The sequence below is a fragment of the Carex rostrata genome, chromosome 13 (genome assembly GCF_964058835.1).
Source record: "Carex rostrata chromosome 13, lpCarRost1.2, whole genome shotgun sequence".
NCBI classification, from domain to species: domain Eukaryota; kingdom Viridiplantae; phylum Streptophyta; class Magnoliopsida; order Poales; family Cyperaceae; genus Carex; species Carex rostrata.
Genome location: NC_135930.1, coordinates 3,627,935 through 3,644,303, shown reverse-complemented (window position 1 = coordinate 3,644,303; position 16,369 = coordinate 3,627,935). Strand labels below are relative to the sequence as shown.

The 16,369-nt window shown below is 34.2% G+C and overlaps 2 protein-coding genes across 2 annotated transcripts; both read left to right on the top strand.

Moving 5' to 3' along the window:
• The first annotated feature begins 1,130 nt into the window (after window positions 1–1,130).
• Window positions 1,131–9,850, top strand: LOC144564731 (disease resistance protein RPP13-like). Its single transcript, XM_078314329.1, has 4 exons — window positions 1,131–1,228; window positions 4,703–5,382; window positions 5,482–6,246; window positions 8,455–9,850. Exons 2-4 carry the CDS (start codon window positions 4,739–4,741, stop codon window positions 9,701–9,703), a joined length of 2,658 nt encoding a protein of 885 aa, XP_078170455.1. The 5' UTR covers window positions 1,131–1,228; window positions 4,703–4,738; the 3' UTR covers window positions 9,704–9,850.
• Window positions 9,851–14,272: 4,422 nt separating this feature from the next.
• Window positions 14,273–16,369, top strand: LOC144564490 (uncharacterized). Its single transcript, XM_078314087.1, has one exon. The coding sequence runs from the start codon at window positions 14,273–14,275 to the stop codon at window positions 16,367–16,369; it is 2,097 nt and encodes a 698-aa protein (XP_078170213.1).

Genomic DNA, 16,369 nt, shown 5'->3' with positions numbered 1-16,369 from the left:
TATTGTCCTGCAAAAAAAAAAAAAAAAAAAAAAATCGGCAAAGTCTTCCATTAATTAAACCAATATGTTTATTTATTTTGTGCCTATATATATTGTCTATGATTAGAGGTTAAAAAAAGAGAGACATAATATATGTTTCCCCTTCAGAAATATCACTAATAGCAAATATTTAGATTGACAGGTTGACATACAGGGGCCGAGGCTACTCGGGGTATACAAACTTTTGACATACATAATTTTATAAATATTTTGAATATTAAAAATATTCATATATTTTTTCTGAGAAAAAAATAGATAAAAACATAGTTTTGAAAAAAAAAATCAGAACTAACAAATTTTGTAAGTTTTGCATCTTACGTATATTTTTATAAAAAAATGAAAATATATAAAATAAAAGTAAAATTTTGAATTGTTTTTGGATAAGAAATGGACAAGTGGAGAATCTATATCATCTAATGTTTAGATCCAGACCATTTGATCAGAATCCAGATCAATCCAATCCAAAATAAAATACACAGGATCTTTTTAATAATCGTTCGAGTTTTGATGATAATAAAGTCAAGATCTAAACATAATATATATTTTTTTTTAATTATAGAGTGATATGGAATTCGGCAAATGCACACCCTTGACTCCAGTACTTGACTTCTCAGTTTTTGCGAAACTTTTACAAAAAGAATTAAAGAAGCGGTTAATTAGAAATATAACGGTTAATAATTACATAATGATTTTATAGTGATTTTTTTAAAATTAAGTATTTCTTATAATTTTATATTACAGAAATAGAGTTGATTATAGAGGATTACTTTACAAAATTATTGTAAAATGAAGCGTTGCTCTTAATTGATTTTCAAATTTTGTAAAATAAAGCGTAACAATTTTTTATTACCTTGCAACTTAAGTATATTTTTAAAAAAACTTTTATTTAGAAGTATAGCTTTAAAGGTATTGTCCTCTGTGTACACGTGACACAACCACTGTCGGCAAAGGCTTATCTTAAAGTAGTTGTCCACAGTGCTGTTATGGGTTAGAAATGTGAAGAAAAGACAAGTCTATGCCGAGTCAATGTTATGTTTAATTTAATCTACTTGTAGTTGGCACCCACTATCAATTATCAAGAGAGAGAGAGAGAGAGATCTGAATCAGAGAGACAGAGAGAGAATACACAGAAGGGGGAGCACAAAGGGGTCGTGAGAAAAATAACAGGAGCAGGCATCGATTTGTTCTCGTAAGTATTTGCGACTTTAAATTTTATTCATAAATTTATTAACATCAAGAGTGAGAGGGAATCGTTTCTGGTTTATCCGCGTGAAACTTCAATCCCTTGCAAATTGCTTTGGTTTAATTAGTTTCCTGTTTCCTTATGTGTGTTTGATCCAGTGTTGTAAATAATGGTATGCGAATATCGGACGAACAGGTTACCGCCAAGTGATTAATCAGAAATAATCGGAAATAATTGGTCATAATAAAAAATAATTGGCCAATTAATTGAAAAAATCTGTGAAGGTTTGGTTACTGCCAACGACTAATCAGCCGATCAATCAATTTAAATGGACATTTTTTACAACACTGGGTTGATCAATGAAGTTGCTGACAATTAGATGCTATTAACTCATTTTTTTTACAATGTTTGTTTTCTCAATATTTAATTTTTGTCTCACAAAAATGTACTTTTAATTTATTAAACATTATCTCAATATGTGAGTAATATCAATTATATTTTCTTACTTATCAAATAATTAAATATTATAATACAAACAACATATATATCATTCTGTATGCACTTTCAAACTTTTGATCCAACTTGAATAAAGAATGAATTGAGAGAAAAAGTTATAGATAAAAAAGAAAGAGGAGAGAGAAAAGCTCACCGACCAACTTTGAATAAACTTACATAACATTTCGTTGGGTCTCAACTCTCAAGTCCAAGCGGTGCTTTTTTATTTGATGATTGATTGAAAGAGGAGAGAATTTTCTCCAGTAATACACACAAAGCACGAGACCTTATATTTAGGTGGAAGCATTTCCGTATTCGTATTATTTCTTGATCTGTATCTTAAAGTTACCTAGTTATCTGTTACAAATTATTTTATTCAGTATTTTATCTTTACACATATTATAGTTATCGGATAATGAAATGATAGCAAGTAAATAACAAAATAATATTAATATAATAATTACTTTTATTATTTACTAAATAAAATATTGAAACACATTCATTATACACATATAGACATTATTATTGGAATCTTTTAAAATTTATTTACGTATTTTAATGGATAATTAAGTGTAATACAACTATCAAAATTAGTTGAGCGAATATCAAACGTCAAAGCATTTGAAGAAATAAACTCACATAGACATAGGTATGATTCCTATTTATTACTCACAAAATTTTTCAGTCATTTAATTAATTTGACCGACCTATTAATTGCCATACCTAGGTAATTGTATATTTAATTGTGGTCTATTATTTACAAAGCATGTACTTCATTGTAAAAATGTTTTAAAATTAGTTGTAAATTTGGATGACGGATAATTGAGATCTATTATTTATATGTCATGTACTTAGATCATGATTTGGAATGGTTAGGAAAATCGGCCGATTCCGAGTTGACTTGACCAAGTCGGACCGGAATTGGCCGGAGATGAGTCGATTTTTGCCGAGTTGACTCGGTTGTGCGAGTTATGTGTAAAAAAAAACGATAAAATCGACGATGAATCGAAACAATCGGCCAAATTTTCTCTATTTCTCTTTTGTTTAGAGTCAAATTAAATTGTTTTGATAGTTAAATCGAACCAATTTGTGTTTTTCCATGGATGTCGAAGAGAAATTGGGGAAAAATAGATGCGACTCGGAGAAGAGGAGAAGCTTTAAAGGATTGTAAAATGTTAGATAGACATGGTGTACATGAGGTGTACTGTTATATTTTGACAATATAATTGTTTCACAGTAGACCATGTTGATATCATCTCTTATATAGATAAATGATCCAAACGGATTGTTGTAAATTTGTAATGTTATACTGAATAGAGGGAAAGTATCATCCGCGGAGTTTTTTCGTGCGGAGCTTTTAATCTGGTCCGTTCATTTTGAATCGGACGGATCAGATCAGATATTGTCCGGACTTTAAAAAACTCAAAATTTGGTGAACCCTTAATCCAGTCCGTCCAATCTAAAACGAACGGACCAGATTAAAAGCTCCGCACGAAAAAACTCCACAGAGAATAGCGTTCCCTGAATAGAGACAGACAAGGGTGTCCTGTATACAGCTGTTGACACTCGACTGTGTTTTTTTTTTTTTTTTTTTGGGACTAAACTAAGGGATGGGAGTATGGGATTTACCTAAAAATTCGATTGTTTTGAAAATATAAATGTTGAAATTAAAAAGAAGAAGTATTTCTCCTTTTAAGATTAAATAAGTTTTATTTATTTAAGTAAGAGTGAGTCTATGGTATTATGCATATTATGGGTTGTTATCGTGCTACGGCTCTATATTCGAGTTTTCAAATCCTAACGGTCGATCCGAACCGTTCATCTTGTTCTCCATATTAATATGTGTTTGGAGACCAAATTTTACATTTTTTTAAATTTTTTTACTATTTTTTTAGATATTTAGAAAATCACTTGATCTCAAAATTCTGGACCATCAAAAAACAGTGATTTTCAATAAATCTAAAAAAATAGTAAAAAAATTTCAAAAAATGTGAAATTTGGTCTCCAAACACATATTAATATGGAGAACAAGATGAACGGTTCGGATCGACCATTAGAATTTGAAAAATCGAATATAGAGCCGTAGCACGGTGCTAAATCGTAATATGCATAGTACCATAGACTCACTCTTTAAGTAATATCAGCACAAATTTGATTGTTATCATATTAATGTCTTTATTATTTGAATCAGTACAACAATATCCTCTTTATATTTCAATACACAGAATAGTGAGATGATTCAGCTAGGTCGTAGAGCTTTTGACAGTAAAAAAAATGTTTTAGTTATAATACTTGTATTATATTATATTAGTGGATTATTTGAGTGTAATATTTTATCGTAACATATTGTTTTTGACAAATTATTTTTTATCATTTTTTCCTATTTTTTTTAGTATAAAATAAGCTTTTGTTAAAAAAAATCCGAGTTTCCGATTCGATTCAACTGATTCCAGACAATTTATCCGATTCCGAATCAACAGTCAAGTGACCGATTCCGATTCCGATTCCAATTTTCATAACCATATTCTGGTGTGATTCTTTTTTAAGAAGAAACGATATTGATAAACGTACATAGTGTCCATTAATTGCATAATTGTAATAATAAAAAAGTTGTTTATTTTCAGATAAAATTTATCAGCTTGGTCATCAAATCACACCGTGTGTTAACGGAAGTATTATATTATTGGATGAACCAAAATTCATATACTACAAGATAATAATTATTTATATTTGAGTAATCTTATAAACGCGCGAGTCGCTGTTAGCGAAAGACCCACTAATTAATAGCTCATTCGCTCTCCATAGCTGTTTGTTAGTGTGATGTTGAGGTAGTACCATCTTGTTGGAGCCTTACAAGTTAACCAGTATATACAGTTTCAAATCTTACCAGTATGCACGGCCAAGAATAATTAATGGTTGTTTTTTTCCCCTTATTTGTCAAAACACTATTCTTACTCTAATTTATTCGTACAATTGTTCACCCAGTTTGCACGGCCAAGAATAGACGAAGCAACTTGAAAGATGGCCGAAGGGATAGTTACTTTTGTTTTGGAGAAGTTGTCAGATGCTGTTGTTAAAGAGGTTCTACAAATACAAGGCGTCAGCGAGCAAGTGAAAACATTGAGTCGTGAGCTTAGTCGGATTAAATCTTTTCTCAAGGATGCCGACATGATGCAGACCTTAAATGAGAGGCAGAAAAATTGGATCAATGAGGTCAGAGATGTTGGTTACGACATAGAAGATGTTATTGACAATGCCCATTTCTTGAAGGCTCCCGAAAACCCTTCGAAAGAGCACCTGAGAGGATATTCTCGACTTGCTGGTGCTGCTAAAAGGATGTGGAGCAAGGGCAAAGGGCTCCCAACTTTGCACAACCTTGGCAGTGAGATGAATGAGATCCTGGCACGAATTCAGGATATCATACAAAGTAGAGAGAAATATGAAATAACCTTTTTGGGTGAAGGCAGTGGAGAGAGGCTGAAGCTACCGGTCAGGCCCATTATAGTACCTGACATTGATGATCCTTCTGTTGTCGGCTTCAATCCTCACAGGGACAACATTGTGCAACAGTTACTTGACACAAGCACTAAAAGGCGTGCTATCATCTCCATTGTGGGACCTGGTGGGCTCGGAAAAACCACTCTTGCTCGAAAAGTCTACAATAGGTAAATATGATTATATGAAGCAATTGTGTCAATAATTGATTAATAATATGTTATTTCAATCTCTCAAAAACTGATGACCATCTACTTCTTTTTGTACAGCAATGATGTTAAGAGACAGTTTGATGTTCAGATATGGGTAGCTATCTCTCAAGAGTTCAATCTAATGGATATTTTGAGAAAGATAATAGAGCAAGTCAAGCCTCTCCTTCCAAACGACCTTCAACGGGGAGAACAACATTTATTGACAAAGCTTTACAAAACCCTTAATGGTAAGAAGTACTTTCTTGTCTTAGATGATATATGGACAAGTGATCTATGGACTCAAATTGGTGGGGTGCTACCTGATGAGATTGGAAGTGGAGTAATCATAACTACTAGAATCCAAAACATTATTGGTGATGCTGAACCATATAAACTTCCCTATTTAACTGAGAAACCGAGCTTAGAGCTTTTGCTGAAAAAGGCTCTGCCTAATCGAGATTTGAGTAGAGAGTATCCCGATGATCTGTATGAGCTTGGGAAACAATTTGTTGAAAAATGTGGTGGATTACCCCTTGCATTGGTGGTTTTGGGAGGCTTATTATCAAAAAGACCTGCCAATTATGCTGTTTGGAGTAAAATGTTGCAAACTATGAACTGGGGAATTGATGGGAGAGAATGTACTAAGATCATAGCCACCAGCTACAATTACTTGCCATTTGTCCTAAAGTCTTGTTTTATGTACTTGGCGGTTTTTCCTGAAGACCATGAAATCAATGCTGAAAGTTTAATTCAGTTGTGGGTTGCTGAAAGGCTCATACCGGTAGAAGAATCCAGAACATTGGAGGATACTGCTGAGATCTTCCTAGAAGATCTAGTGCAAAGGTATACTTTCATAGTTCAACATTCTTTTACATATTCATCTAGATTCGGTTGATTTTTATTTATTTATATTTTTTGTGTGATAAGATATCTTACTTTTAAAATTTAATTGGCTCTTTAACAATAAATTCATACTCTTGACAAACATTTTTCATATAGATTAAGTATACTTTTTAGTTTAAAACAAACATGCCTAAACAGTTTCTTTTGTTGCATTTATCAGAGAACATAATGTTGTGTCGTGTATTTAAGGATATGGTTATACATCTTAGTTTTAACTTTGAAAAATATAGGGAGTAAAATAAATAATGGTGTAGGTTACATTAATATTTGTTTCAATACAGAACTACATTTTTTTTTCTCGTTGCACCCTTAATTAGGTAATCCTTTTTGCTAATTAAAAAGAATCTCTCTAATAACTGTAAGTTCTTCAAAAATAATAAGAAAAACAAATTAGTCCCGACAACATGCCTATTGGCAATTATTTCGTTTATTTTGATTGCTTGTTTCATTACATGATTGCTCATTTTGGTAAATGTACTTAATATGATTGGTTTTTGCTCACTCGTAGGGGTGTCAATGATAGCCTTTTAATCATTTACCCGACCCATATCGTATTCAATAAGACGGCTATGTGTAAGGTTCTTTTTCGTTAGTTTATCGGATATGAATATGCGTAAGATTTTTTTTTTTTTTTGTTAGCTTATTGGATAAGAGTATGGGTAAGAGCTATTTCATATTTACAACTATATAGGGTAATTAATAAATATAAAAAAGTTATATGATAATTTTATTATTTATACATATAACTATGTAATTTTATTATTATAATTAGATTGAATTATATTACATTTCATATAATTTTTAATTAATAATTTATCCAACATTTTATATAGTTTTTTAATTAGTAAGTTATGACAAAACTGATTTATACAATATTTTATTATTTCATTTAATTAATAATATATATCTTTTAAAATAATAATATCAATAATTATAAATGGAATAAAAAATATATATATTTTTTAATATTTTTCTGTTATTAGGAATATGATGTATTTATATATTTATTTATTTGTTATATTTTGTGATTATAAATTATATAAGCTATAAATTCATTAGCTAATTATTGTTATTTGTTTCATTAACCATTATCTTAATGGATAAGGATAAGATATAAATAAGCTAATATTTAATGGGTAAGGATAGAGTATGAGTAGGCATGATTATGAAAATATGACCACCTGACCCGTACCATACACATTGAATCTCAAAAAATTTTATTAAATGATCCGAAAATTCAATCAAATTACTCAATCTACCCAAATTTGGGCAGAATCTCGAAAATTGCCCCTTCCGGTTACTAAATAACCGGACTCTATCATTCTTTCCGGTGATTTAGTCACCGGATTTAGAAAAAACTTTTGTTATTTTCTAGTTACAAAATAACTGGAAAGTGGCTTGACCGGTTCCTAGGTAACTGTTGTTTGTTTGGCCCATCTTCTTTTTTGTAAAATATAAATTTTTAAATTTTTTTTTTCTATTGAAATATTATAAATGTTGAATATATTTCTTTAAAAATAGATAGAACACAATATAATTTTTTATTTTTTCCAATAACACATAAAAAAATATATTAATTTTTCTTACAGCTGCGAAAAATCCGGCCTAAAAAATGTTGATCCGGATTATTTATTGCAATCTTTCTAATAAATCAAATTATATTTATTCCATATATTTTCAAAGAAATATATCAATATTTCTAATATTTCAATACAAAAAATAAAAAATTTAAAAAATTTCTATTTTGTAAAAAAAAAAAAGCAAACAAAAGTTAGTAAGTAACCGGTCAAACATAGGCAACTTGATTTCTGGTTATTTAGTAACCGGAAATCTTCTCTAAATCCGGTGACTAAATCACTGGAAAGAACGATAGAATCTAGTTATTTAGTAACCGGAAGGGGCAATTTTCGAGATTTTGTGCAAATTTGGGTAGATTAAGAAATTTGATAGAATTTTTGGGTATTAATAAAAATTTCGGTACACCCCTACTACAACAGTAACAATTACTGCTTTTCGTTTCTCAACATTTCTTTTCAGTTTACAATATGCACATCTAGTGTTTTGTGAAAGATATATATATATATAGTTCTACATACACCTTCTATAATCCAAAGAACTTCGTTTAATTTTTTAATTTCTTTTCAATAGAAGCTTGGTTCAAGTATCAGAGAGATCTCACGTTGGTTCCATCAGAAGTTGTCGTATACATGATCTCCTTCGTGAAGTTGCCATCCAAAAGGCCAAGGAGGACAACTTCGTCACAATTTGCTCGAAACCTCCAGACAATTGGATGAGCGTTGCCAAGGCACGCCGTGTGGCAGTGCATTACTCGGGTTGCGATGAATTGATGAAACATGCAAATCCAAATCTCCGTTCTTTGTTGTGCTTTGAGTGGCCATTGCCAAATTGCTCTCAGCAAAGGCTGCTTAAGGTGTTGGGTGACATGCAGTATTATTCTGGTAAACCAATTAACTTTGAGTGTTTTCATGGACTGACTCATTTAAGGTATTGCAAGCTTGTTGCGACAGGTTTAATTAACACAACATCTTTTGAGTCGTTCATCAGCGGCCTGAAATTTGTGGAGACCCTTGATTTTAGTGCTGTAGATGATGTTGGCGAGTTACCTGAATGTATATGGAATGTGAAAACACTTCGGCATGTGAGGCTACCGTGGCCTACTTCAGGACCCTCATCATCTGCCGACATAAGAACTCTACAAACACTCTGGGGTGTGAAGAGCCGAGAGTCATGGAATGCACAGTTACCTAAACTACCAAATCTGCGCAATTTAGATATCGAAGTGAAGAGCTCGTTTTCGTGGGTTTTATTTGCCAAGTTGCTTGACACACTGAAGCATCTAACCTCTCTTGTGTTAATTGGCTACCAAATGCCACTAGAAATAGTCAACATGCAAAGATTTCCATTTTACCGACATTTACAATCTCTGTGTCTAACTGATGTGTCCCCATCCGTTGAAAACAAGTTGTCGCTTCAGGTTGGCATGTTTCCCATCCACATCACAGAGCTTACACTCGGCAGTCTCCAGTTCAATGTTGATCCGCTGTCAGTGCTAGAGAGGCTATGCAACCTCAGGCAGCTCTCTTTGGTAAAACAAGATAATCAAAAGATGAGCTGTTCAGCTGGAGGCTTCAAACAGCTACATGAGTTGGAGTTTATGGATCTAAGCAATCTAGAAGAATTGGAGATAAGGTCGGGTGCCATGCCCATACTTAAGGAAGTGAGACTACTTTCGTGTCGCATGCTGGGGGTGCCTCTCGGGCTTCAATACCTGTCCAACCTAAAAAATCTCAAGGTAGAATTTTGCACAAAATTAAATGAGCATGCAGATGAGATCCGCGACATCTGCAAACATGTTCCCTCCATAATGTTCTATTAATTTAATTTATTTTGGAGGTTTCCTTTCCGTACTGCTATCATTTTATTTTCCTTTTAATTTATTTGTTGTTTACTTTTATTCTGGACTTGTTGAATATGCTTTGAAACTGTAAAATTTATGTTTCCAATGATTTTTTTTTTGGTACTATGTTCTAGATATTATAAACCCATAAAAGTTGAATGGGGTGTTACTGTTCATTCTACAGTAACACCCCCCGTCGCAACCTTCTGATGCAACATTGAGCGATCAGATTATTTTATACTCTCGTCATCGCACGTCATCGATCAAATTTCCCTTCTCTTTGCTGAGAATTTCGCTCTTTGTGCTACCTGTCGTCTCTCAATTCTCCACGCTAGCCAGGTGTTACCCACAATTGCTACGTGTTTCTCTCCCTGGCCTCCCTCTCCCGCTTTCTTCTGTTTCATCTTCCCTACCTTAGAAACAACCGTTTCAATTTCTCCAGCCTCCTCCTCCACTTCTCCTCCTCCAACAACCGCAGCTTACATTAGAACTGATCCGCGCCTCCAGCTTCAATGGTCTCCGTCTGACTCGTCTGGTAAGATTCTTCCAAATTCCACCAACGATTTCATTTCCCAATTTCTATTCTCCTCCACAAGTTCTTACTAAATCCTCCATATTTGCTAATTTGTAGTACATTTTCATCTCCTGCGTTTTCCCCAATTGGAGGTTCAAAGAAGGATATTACACATAAGCACCTGCAAAATGATAAGTGCACTCTCCATTGCGATCGGGCAGAAGCCTCCATTGCGATTGTGCAGCGTTGCTTGCCCACTGTTACAAAGGTAATTGGCACCAACTTAATTAGTAGTGAGCTATTACCCATTACATGCACATAACAGACCTCACCAACAAAAATCTTTGATTTGACTATTCTTCCTTTTTCTTCCTCCCTTTTAGTTGTTTGTCTCACTTAACCTTGAGTTGTCATTTGGACTAATATAGTACATCAATTTCTTAAGGTAGTTGTGGCTTGTCAAATGTGGTTGGAAGTTCTTTTGTTCTATTTTATTTACACATCACGTATGATTGGAATAGATTGCTTTCGATTCCAACTTAGTAATTACAAATATCTATGTAATGAGATATGGGGGATGTAACAACAGTATAGAGGTTAACATATACAAGACATTAGTGTCGGATACAAAATCAGCCTCCAATTCCTAAATGCAAATCAGCCTCTTGGAAAAGAGGGTACTAATTCATGATTTGGCATGTACAGAGCAATATCTAGAGTTTATTCTTGAGATAGTTTTTCCAGGCAAAATGCTCTTCAGTTCCTAAAAATATGGACCACTCAACACCTGATATTAGATAAATGCTTCAGTTTGATTCGATAATATCACCATGTAAATGCTTCAGTTTGATATTAAATAAATGTTTCAGTTCAAAACATCCCACTCGACACTAATATCACCATGTAAGCATTAATCGAATCACACTTAAGCATTTTGTACCCAACACTAATATTCGTTAGATGCTTATGCCTGATATTTCTGTAATGAGACATGGGATGTCTTGAACGGATACATGCTTCAATAAATTTCTGTAGTGCAGCTTACATGGTGAAAAAACAAATATATTCTTCAATAAATTTCAGTATTCCTTAGTTATGAACTTGGAAAAAACGAAATTAGTTCAGAAGACATGTCAGTATTTTGATAATTTCTTCTGTGTGTGAATTTATGCTCATTTTGTATTTTGGCATAAAGGATGATTTTTGTTATGACCAACTGAATAAGAGATTAGAAGCTACCACTGCATGTACTTGACAGCTCCAATTTTCAGGTTGATAGTGGACATTTCACTTCGTTTATGCTTTATTTTTCCTTCGGTAAATTTCCTCTCCACCTCCTTACAGTTTTCTTTTCTTATTTCAATCCATGCACTTTTCTAATTTATAGCTGGCTGATGTAATCTCTTTTTTTAATGTTATTGAGGCCGAACGATGTATTTCACTATTGAATAATAGAATATAGAGCTGATGATCGCGAGCCTGGGAGGTAATTTCGTTAACCTTTCTCTAAGGGCTGTCCGAAAGTAACCCACTCCACACCTTCCAATTTTAACAAAGGGGATTCAAATCTGCTAAGATTCTTGGAACTCTTCTTCTATTTAGCTGTTATCTTCTTATGTTGCAATTCCATTGTAAGAGTATTTTTAAGGCCAATTAGTCTCATTCCCTTCATTAATCATGATTTGGTCATGCAGGTTTATCCCCACAAATTTAACTAATTGGCATAATTATATAAATATCCCTATTAGAAAAATACAATTCTCGAAAACAAGGAAAAAAAAAATGATTTTGTACCTACCTCAGAAAATAGTAAATAAAATTCCAAAAAAAAATGTAATCCATGCACATTTTAGTGTGGAGATTGCATTCAGCGGCTCAGATCGATTGTTTGGATTTTGAAGGCTGAGAGAGTCACAGTACCATTTTGGTTGTCGGCTAATTTTTTGAATGTTACATTTGATAATTTACTCTCTAATTTTACATTACATTGTTTCCATGGTGTGCATACTCTGATATCAATATTGAACTTGAATGTACCAGCCCAGTTAATAGTTTTAACAATGAAACTATGGTACTATGCATAGCGTAGATTGGTCCGTACTATGAATGAAAATCTTAATTTTCAAATTTCAAACAGCCTACTTGAATCATTCAACGTGATCTCTTTATGGAAATGTACTTGTAGATCAAAATTTGTATTTTTTGTATAATTTTTTACTATTTTTTTTTTTAAATGTACAAAATCACGAGAAATTTTATGTTATTATAGATCCTAAACTTCTTCATAACCCAATTGTAACTTTTTTTGATACTGTTTTAAAATATCTTGCAGTGTTCCCAGTTTTTAACCTACTAATTTAATTGCCATCCACTTATTATTGCAGTTATTTGCATATGATAGCTTCCTTGCGTTGATAGAGTAACAAGGGAAGACATTTTAGGACGAAACTGTAGGTATGGAATTGTAGCAATTAAATATTAGCAAAGTAAAAAAAAGGAGAATTTTTCAAAACAAAAAAAATAACAATAGCAGCAGAAAGCCTTGGTGTTAGTTTTAACAGTGACACTATGATGCTATTCATAGCGTACATTGCTCTCATCAGATTATACATCCCTGTTCTTAATTTAGATATCAATACCTATGTAATTGAAAATTTCAATGTTGCTCAATTGCTAACTGATCTTAACGGAAAGTGCTATTACATATTAATTGATGAAATTTGAGTAATAACCTGATGAAGTGTTCATTGAAATAAACCAATCATTCCTATATTGAAACATCACGTTGAGAATACTATATAAATTGGTATTAGTTTTAACAGTGACACTATGATGCTATTCATAGCGTACATTGCTCTCTACTACAGATCAAAATCATAATTTCTAACTTCCAAAGCGTACTTGATCCGTTGAATGTGATCTCCTTATGGAAATGTATTTGTATATCAAAATTTGCAATTTGTATAATTTTTCCCTATTTTTTTCCATCTGTACTAAATCACTACCCTCAAATGATCAGCTGAAGTTTAGCATAAAATTAGAGAAGTCTGTTGGACAAAGCATTACTAATTTCCACTTCCTACATCTAATTCCTTTGAAATGATTTTGCACTCTTAATTGGTATGCATTATGTGAAACTATAAGATATCTTGGAAAGCGTAGCATGCTCTTTTATTGTTATTGGCATTATTTTACTATTTATGCAGTGATTGTATATAAAACTGGTATTAATTCGTTTGTGCAAAAATCATATTCCAGGTTGCTAGGTAACAGTTGAGCAATGTTCTTCTCCACAACTGGTACAATGTTCAAGGTAATTGTTTTCCCTACTATTTCAAGACTGAAGCATCAATTTTGAGTAAAACTGTGAAGGATTTGTTCCTGAATATATTTTTGGGGGTATTTTGTTGAAAATGTTTGGAAACTTATTCCTAGCAATCATATGTTGGTAGTTTTATTTTATATTAACAGCAAATTAGAGTAATATATTTCTCCTCCTTTTGAAGGTGCTTCTCTTTCAATGTCTAACCCTACACCGGAAATCTTTGAGAACAAATTGCTATAAACTCCTTATCATCAGAACAAGGCAAACATAATTGATGAGAACACTCCTTGTCAGGCTGAAGGTGAGTGTGACATCCCTACCACACCCCCACTAACATATTTTAATTGATGGGAACACGTGTTGAAAATTGATCCAAAAATAGGAGCACGTTTTTTAGAATAACTGTTAGTAGTGCTAAGTTATTTTGAGTATATGTTTATAATAGCAAGGACAGATTAGTGAGGTGCTAAATTTAGAATAGGCTTAGTGGTTTCTGTATTTAGTTGAGGCGTGCATTTAGTGGAGTAAGTGGTCTCTATTTTTAGACATTTTGGTATGCCTTAAATAGAGAAGTTGTAATCTGTTTTCAATTAAGCAATAGAAGTTAATTTCAGCAGCAAATTTCTTCTCTTTGTTTCATTGTATCCTTCCGAAATTTCCAACAAATTGGTATCAGAGCCTAAGGTTAGAGATCAGGGCAGATCCGACCATGGCAGAAAACATGAGCGTTTCGAATCCGTCCATTCCGCTGTTCAAGGGAGACAACTACGAGTTCTGGAGCATCAAGATACGAACTTTGCTCAAGTCACAAGGTCTATGGGAATTGGTGGAGACGGGAGCACCGACCGCAGATCCCACACCAGCAGAAACAGCGAAGCGAGATGCGAAGGCGTTGTTCTTCATTCAACAAGCCGTTGTAGACACGGTGTTCACAAAAATAGCAGCAGCAGAATCGGCAAAGGAGGCCTGGACAACCCTGAAAACTGCATTCCAGGGAAGTTCAAAAGTCCGCGAGATAAAACTACAAGGCTTGAGAAGAGAGTTTGAGACGCTGAACATGAATCAAGGCGAATCTGTTCAAGCATTTCTCACAAGAGTCACATCCACCGTCAACCAAATCAAGAGTTGTGATGAAGATCTTGCTGAAAAGATCGTGGTTATGAAGGTGCTCCGCAGCCTTACCTCAAAATTCGACCATGTCGTGGCAGCAATCGAAGAGTCCAAGGACCTGTCCACATACTCTTTCGACGAGTTGATGGGTTCGCTGCAAGTCCATGAAGTACGACTTCTCAGATCTGAAGAGAAGGATGATTCTAAGGCTTTCCTCACCAGAGGCAACTCAAGTAGAGGAAGAGGTCGCAGCGGTAGAGGTCGTGGAAGAGGCACGAGCAGTGGAGACAACCGTCAACATCAACAAACAACAAAGAAGGATATCGAGTGCTACTATTGCCACAAGTTTGGGCACTATCAATCTGAGTGCCATGAAGCCAAGAAGAACATCCAATGCTACTACTGCAATAAGTTTGGGCACTACCAATCTGAGTGCTACAAGAAGCAAAGGGAGGAGAATCAAGCAAGCTATGCTGTAAAAGAAAATGAGCAACCGGCACTCTTCATGGCATACACCAAGAGCAAGATTGATGAAAGCAACAAGGGCACAGTAGCAGTGCACACAAGAGATAATGGTGGCAGCAGTCCAGAAAGTAGCAAAATCATGGTGAGTAGAAATATTTTGTTTGATGAAAAAGCCCTCAAGGTGGAGAATGTAGGGCTCATTCGTCAGAGGTCGTTGAAGCTGGTGTACAACCAAGATATACGGCTGGCTCAGATTCCAGAAAAATGTAGTTTCAAGGTGTTGAGAGATATTGTGACGAAGATGTTTCCTTCATTAAAATCTGTGTTGATCAAGTACAAGGATTCTGATGGGGATCTGGTTACCATTACTGATACACAAGTGCTGAGGATGGCAGAATCATGTTTCGACCAGCCTGTACAGATGGAGGCAGAGAAAGAAGAAAAGAGACTTTCCTTGATGAGACCACATATTGTAGAAGTCAATCCTGAGCAAGAGCCAACAATTACAGAGGAGGAAACTGAAGTTTCTGTTTCCACCACAAACTTAAATGAAGTACCCAAAGAGGTCGCAGCTGGAGCAGATGTTAACATGCAGGATTCAAAACCTGAACCAGAATCTGATGAGAAGCATGTGCAGATGGAAACCGAGACCAAGGTGGAGTCTAAGAAGAAAGTAAAGAAGACCAATGTGTCAATGCAAGAAATGGTATATGGTGCATTACCAGTTGAGGAGGCAAAGACAAGAAAGAAGGAGAAAGAAAAGGAGAAGCAATTGAAGAAGATGCTAGAGGGCAAGTTTCTAACTGGGAAACAAAAGGAGGAGCAGGAAAAATTGGAAGTTATGAGACGGCAGTTCCTTGCACAAAGTGTTGAGGGTTTGGGCAGTACAAGTTCTGGTACAACTAAGGTTAAAGAGAGGCCGAAATATGAGACAAAGAAGCAAAAGCCCAAGGTGGTTGAAAAGGAGGTCATGGAGGCTGATAATGATGTGGAAGAATCCATGGTGGATGATGAATCAGCCAAGTCACAATCTCAGGTAGCTGCTATCGAAGAGGCTAAGGAGCATATAGAAGAGGTGAAACCGACATGGGAGGATGACAGTTGGGATATGAAGATCTGGAATGATGACTTAGAAGAAGAAGTTGACGTTGAAGCTTGGAGTAAACCAATTTTGGATCAAGGGGGAGTGTTGAAAATTGATCCAAAAATAGGAGCACGTTTTTTAGAATAA

Coding starts and splice junctions, on each gene's coding strand:
- LOC144564731 (XM_078314329.1), top strand. CDS start 4,739: ATGGCCGAAGGGATAGTTACTTTTGTTTTGGAGAAGTTGTCAGATGCT. Junction 5,383..5,481: donor GCTCGAAAAGTCTACAATAG/GTAAATATGATT, acceptor CTTTTTGTACAG/CAATGATGTTAAGAGACAGT. Junction 6,247..8,454: donor CTAGAAGATCTAGTGCAAAG/GTATACTTTCAT, acceptor TCTTTTCAATAG/AAGCTTGGTTCAAGTATCAG.
- LOC144564490 (XM_078314087.1), top strand. CDS start 14,273: ATGGCAGAAAACATGAGCGTTTCGAATCCGTCCATTCCGCTGTTCAAG.